Source organism: Eleutherodactylus coqui, chromosome 10, assembly GCF_035609145.1.
Source record: "Eleutherodactylus coqui strain aEleCoq1 chromosome 10, aEleCoq1.hap1, whole genome shotgun sequence".
Lineage (NCBI taxonomy): Eukaryota > Metazoa > Chordata > Amphibia > Anura > Eleutherodactylidae > Eleutherodactylus > Eleutherodactylus coqui.
Window position 1 is genome coordinate 42,811,102 of NC_089846.1, and position 6,000 is coordinate 42,817,101.

At 44.3% G+C, this 6,000-nt stretch overlaps 1 protein-coding gene across 2 annotated transcripts in view; it reads left to right on the forward strand.

Moving 5' to 3' along the window:
• TEX11 (testis expressed 11) overlaps window positions 1-5,737 on the forward strand; it is a 120,415-nt gene extending 114,678 nt beyond the window's left edge. Inside the window, exons 26-27 of one of the 2 annotated variants that reach the window (XM_066579786.1) lie at window positions 3,726-3,890; window positions 5,483-5,737. In XM_066579786.1, coding sequence (XP_066435883.1) covers window positions 3,726-3,890; window positions 5,483-5,551 — 234 coding nt within the window. In that variant the 3' untranslated portion in view covers window positions 5,552-5,737. Of the gene's footprint in view, window positions 1-3,725; window positions 3,891-5,482 lie in introns of those variants that run through there. The other variant, XM_066579787.1, reaches the window with a different exon arrangement.
• Window positions 5,738-6,000: the final 263 nt, after the last annotated feature.

The following is a 6,000-nucleotide window of genomic DNA, read 5'->3' on the forward strand; positions in this document are numbered from 1 at the left end:
GTGAAAACCGAGCAGATATACGGTTGTCTGAATCCAGCCTTAGCGAGTACGCTCACTCATCTCTAGTTAGTTCCTGTTGGTTAAACGGGTCATTATTACTAAAAGAGGGCATTATTGCTGAAGGGGCCATTATTACTAAAAGGTGGCAAACGGACATAATTTCTAATCAGGGGCATTATTTTTAACAGGTGGAAACTGTGCATTATTTCTGAAAGGGCTCAAATGGAGGCAATATTTCAAAAATGGGGGCATTATTAGTGAATAGGGACAAAGATGGAGGCAAAAGGTTACTATCTTGAGTTCTATGGAAGGAGGGATTGTGTAAAATGTGTAGATGACCTAGGAAGGGTAGTGGAAAAGCAAGGAGCCAAAGATGCCTGTGTGTTAAATTCCACAGAGAATACACTTGTGTAGAGCTGGTATCTACTGCTCTATGGCCGCTGTATGTGCTGCTGCAGATTTATTGCTGTATGTGCATTACACACTACAAGGGGCCTTATAAACCTGGAGCCCGCCTAGTCCCCTCCACTGTTGCACCTCAAAGTAGCAGAGGAACCAAATAGGAGGATGCCTGTGCTGCACACTGAACAGGGTGGAGACTGCAGTAAGGGTACTGGCAGCCAAGGGCTCATGTCCACGGGCAAAATAAGAATTAAAATCCGCAGCAGATTTTAACTCTTCTCCTGCCCGCGGATCCGCACCCCATAGGGATGCATTGACCACCCGCGGGGTAGATAAATACCCGCGGATGGTCAATAAAAGGGATTTTTTTTTAAATGGAGCATGAAAAAATCTGGACCATGCTCCATTTTCATGCGGGTCTATTGAAGCCTATGGAAGCCGTCCGGATCCGCGGGAGACCTAAAATAGGAATTTAAAAGAATTTACCCATCCGGAGCGGACCGGGAAGGTCTTCTCTTCCTCACGGCCGCATCTTTCTTGCTTCGGCTCGGCGGATGTGCCCGGCACATGCACGCGGCACGTCGGCGACGTGCCGCAGCCGTGACGAGTTCATCCGCCGGCCGAAAAAGAAGATCCAGCCGTGAGGAAGAGAAGACTTTCCCCGCCCGCTACGGATGGGTAAATTCTTTTAAATTCCTATTTTTAGCGCTCATGTCCGCGGGGCAGGAGGGACCCGCTGCAGATTCTCCATGTAGAATCCGTAGGACATGAGGCCTTAGTATGGGGAGGCATGCAACTCCTCCTTAGCGCAGGGACGCAGTCTTAACAACTTCTATCGCTATATCACTGCATGTGGATAGATACAGTTAATGGCCCCACAAATTTATCAGTACATTAAAGCATTTGTTTCCAGCCCCATAGCTCTCTAGAAAGTTATCAGGCATAATGGCAGTGAGACCAATAAAGGTGGCATGGCAGCAGGTGACAAGACCTGGATTATTACAAAATATGCTGTGGTAGACCAGAATAAGCAAGATCTCAATCATAGTGTGATAGGACAACAGGAATAGTAGTCGATGGGAGGTATATTTCTTTTATCAGAGTCCTGTCATTCTGTGAAATATCAGGGAGCAGACTCACATGCAAGGTAATTAATGAAAAGCCCCCGTGGGTGGATGTTAAAAGGCAAGGAACTCTGCCCTGGAAACATAGACAACCAAAGTTATGGGAGCCTCTAACATGTTGGAAGAACTCAGTGTGTGTACAGAACTCATAACTGGACTTGTTTTATTTATGTAGTTAGGCTGGGGGTAGCACATCAGTCATTAGGGAGGGCCATTGTTAAGTTAGAGCTGGACAGGCTAGGTTTTATTCTGTGTTACTATCTGAAGTGGCTGATGTCTGTTCTGCTGCACCTTATGTTGAAGAGAATAAATGTGTTGCTCTGTTCGTAAATCCATGCCTAGACTGCTTGAGTTGAAGGTGTACCCTGTTTTACCATGCCAGGTGATCCCCAGCTAATCCCCATCACATTTATTGTGGTTCGGATGTGGGCACATGCACTATACGTAGCTGCATGGAGCAGGACTTGTCATTTTTGTTGTAGAAACAAGACGCATCTAAAGATGGCAGAATTTTGTTTTTATTCCATTTCACTTCACTTAGATTTTTTTTCAGTACATTATATGGTACATTAAAAATAGTACCATTGAAAAATACAATTCATTCCTCAAAAAAAAGACCTCAGACAGCTAAATTGAATAAAAGAGTTATGATTTTTTTTTCAAAAAAGGGGGTGGGGAGGGGGAAAGGGTCACATCCTTAAGGCCTCATGTCCACGGGGATAAAATCCGCAGCGTTTTTCCCGGACGCGGATCCGCGCCCCATAGGGATGCATTGGACACCCGCAGGTAGTTAAATACCTGCGGATGTCATTTTCCCCTTGAGGCGCAGATCCGCGTGCAGGGAAAAAAACCCGACATGCTTCATTTTAGTGTGGGTCTCCCGCAGGCTTTTATTTAAGCCTATAGAAGCCGTCCGGATCCGTGGAACACCCATACCATAATTAAAACTCACCTGTCCTGGACGCTGCAGGTCTCCCCTCCGTTGCAGCTGGATCTTCTTTCTTCGGCCCGGCAGATGTGCCCGGCACATGCGCGTGGCACGCTGCCGGCGTGCTGAGCATATCCGCTGGGCCGAAGAAAGAGGATCCGGACGTAATGGAGGGGAGACACGCAGCGTCCAGGACAGGTGAGTTTATTCTTATTTTCAGGCCTCATGTCCCCGGAAATGGAGTGACCCGCTGCGGATTCTGCATGGAGAATCCACGGCAGGCCTGATTTGCCCGTGGTCATGAGGCCTAAGGGGTTAAAGAGGTACTCCCATCTTGGGAATCCTATTTCAATGTGTTCAAAACAATGTTTTTACCCAGGGCAACAGACCACCTCCTTTAGGGCTTATTCAGATGACAATGAGAGGAGGCAGGGGTGGAGCTAAGTTCCAGGACTTAGCTCCGCCCCCTCCTATTGCAAATAGTGCCGAGGGGCGGAGAGGGGGCGGGAGCTCAGTGCACTGCTCCCGGCTCTTCCAGCCTTCTCCTCCTGCAGGGAGGGACACCGTACATCGGCCAACGTAAATAGCCAGCCGATATACGGTCATCTGAGTAAGCCCTTATGGAAAGAAATAAAAGTGCGCAAGCACCGTCTTCCTCTGCTTTCATCTAAATCTGGTGGCCAGGATCTAAGGAACGCATGTGCACTAGCTTTTGGGCCGGCCACCAGATACCACTGTGCTCTGCCTATAATGTCTTATTGGACACAGTACCTAATAGATTGCCTATTAGTGTAAGAGTAAGCTCACACAGGTCAGAAATGCTGTGGATTTGCTTTTGAAAATCTGCAGCAGACCGCATGCTGTGAAAATGTTCATTGCAGATGTTGGCTTGTTTTTAAGTCCACAGCATATCTGTTTTTGTTGTCGATTTTTTTTCCTCATTGACTTCAATGGAGAAGTAAAAATCTACAATAAATCCGCAGCTCCAAATCCAGAATTGCCGCTGTGGAATTTTTGTGGCCCACAAATTCATGCTTTAATTCAGGTTAATGGCTGCGCAGTTTTATCCAGAAAAAACTGTGGTATTAAGTCATACAGCCAATTAATAAGCTATTGGCGAACCCCACCGACTTCAATTTATCGTTATTACGCTAAAGAAACTTCTGTTGGAGATAAATTACCGCATCAGACTGCAAAGGTAAATAATTACCAGTAGGGGGATAGGAGCTTCTGCTACGGGTTATATCACCATATGTATGCTTTATATTCAGGAAAACTACCCAGAGATAGAAATCCTGTGGCTAATGACCCGCACGTGGAACACAGGGATCTTCCACTATAGTGAAGGGCAATCCTCAGAAGCCTTACGCTGGTGTGCATTGGGGTTGTCTTTTCTGAGTTATTTGGGATCTTTGAAGAGCAGTTATGAAAGCAAGGTATGTGGACAAAAATAACGGGATGAGATTAGAAAGACGTACCATTTCATTGTGTATAGGAGCAAATACATAGTTTTTTTTTTCTTGAGAATTAATGATTTCTGGTGGTCCAGTATAGGTTCAACACTGGGTGATACCCCAGCAGCACTGAGTGCTGGCAGGCGGAGCACAAGATCATCTAGTGGTGCCTCGAAATTATTTTGTTATATTTTCATCTTGTGTTAAAAGGGCCATTCCGTGGAAAACGCACTTTTCCTCCCCAGTTCCCCTCACCTGCTTGCCTGTCCGGAGGGCTCCTCTGTGTGTTGACTTTGATGACTTTAAGCTCCTAAGTTTAAAAATGGAGGAGTTATGATATTTTTGATCACCAAATTAAGAATCAACAGAATTAAATGTTAAATAAAGCATTGATATTGGTGCACTAGAATATGAACCAGCTCTTACATTAGGCTGTGGTCGAACAACAGCATTTAGACCACACTGTTGACTGAGCTAAAGAAGGAGGTAGTTACACCGGGAAGTCACGGTTTCTGCTACTTCTTTCAGTGTTGGTTGGGGCAGTCCCCAGCAACTCTTCCCTATTTTTTTCACATTTTATACATGCTCACGCATTATTACATTCATTGTTTTTTTTCATTATTTTCAGAAGAATCTAATCAGTTGATCCCTCTTGCTACTTGTGACTGTCTGGGAAGGCGTAAAAGGGTTGTTCTACGAATTAAAATTGCTTCACAACCCTTCTGTCCTTCCTGGTTGCTGCTGACGCCTGTCTGTAGAAGGTCACTGTTGTGGCCAGTGATTGGCTGTAGCAATCCCATGTCCTGGTCAGCAGAAACAAGGAAGGACAGTGTGGTTGTGAAGCTATTTAAAGTGTTTGGGATTTAGGCCTCTTTCATACGGGCGACAGATATTGCCGAGAGAAAATCGCAGCGATATCCCGATTTTTGTGGCGCTACAAAGGCGCTGGAGAACCAATCAGAGCTAGCGCTTCCTGGAATAGGATTTTTGAACCCCCTGACCAGGAAGCACTGGCTGAAATCTGCAGACAATACTGGAATTTGCAGCACTGTCGCATCGCCAGGAAATCACGCGATTTTCTCGCCCATGTAAAAGCAGCTTTATGCTGCTCTCACACAGCCCGCTTTTTACTGCTCTAACCACAGTGCAACGCCTCCATTAATTTCAATGGGGATCCGCAGACTAGCGCTTAACTGTGGCTTTTCTAATGTTGTGATTTTTCGAGCGCGGCCTGCTCTATTTTCGTGTATTTCAGCGTTTGTTATCGCACCTTATCACAATTATGGGTTGTGTTAGCATGCATTTAAAACCGCTGCAGTTTCGGGTGTAGCGTTTGTGAACGCATGTGTGAGAGTGGTCTTAAAGCTCCCTAGTGCTTAAAGGGCCATGAAATCTTTTGTCTCTTGCCCTCAAAGTACTAACAGGCCACCAGAATACTACAGATGCACCCAGTAATTCCCTATAGATTTAAAGGGGTTGTCCAGTTGTAGGTGATTCATTGCCTTTCCCTATTTTGTTTATTGCAAACTATATATATCATATACACATCCATAAACATATCTTTTCCTATTTAGATGACTGGGATTTACAGCGACATCCAACAAAAAAGTGGAAGTGGAAAAGAAGAGTTATGGAAAGGTTGATTTCTATAGTCACTTATTATTCAGTTGTGGGTTTAAAAAAAAATGAAAGTTTCTATTTATTATTTTTGCAATGCATAGTTCATAAATTAAAATCTACAGTCATTAATGAAATGTTTTAATATTTAATGTTCAAGCATGGTATACTGTAAAAAAAAATTATTTGGAAATACAAACTATTTTCATTTGCGAGCAGTTTACTTACTTGAGGCAGCTCCATTATACACTTAGTTTAATTATGGAAGCATATTAATCAATGCAAGTATACCAGGGGTTCTAATAAAAAGAATAGTAATCTCTGGTATTTGAAGTTACAGAAAGTTGGCAGAGAGCTATGCCACATACACTACTCTGGCATTATTCAGTAGCTTTGCCATATTCCTACTACACTTTAATTGCATACTGGTGCATCCTATCTGATAATGGGCAAGAGTGCTAAATATTCTCATGCC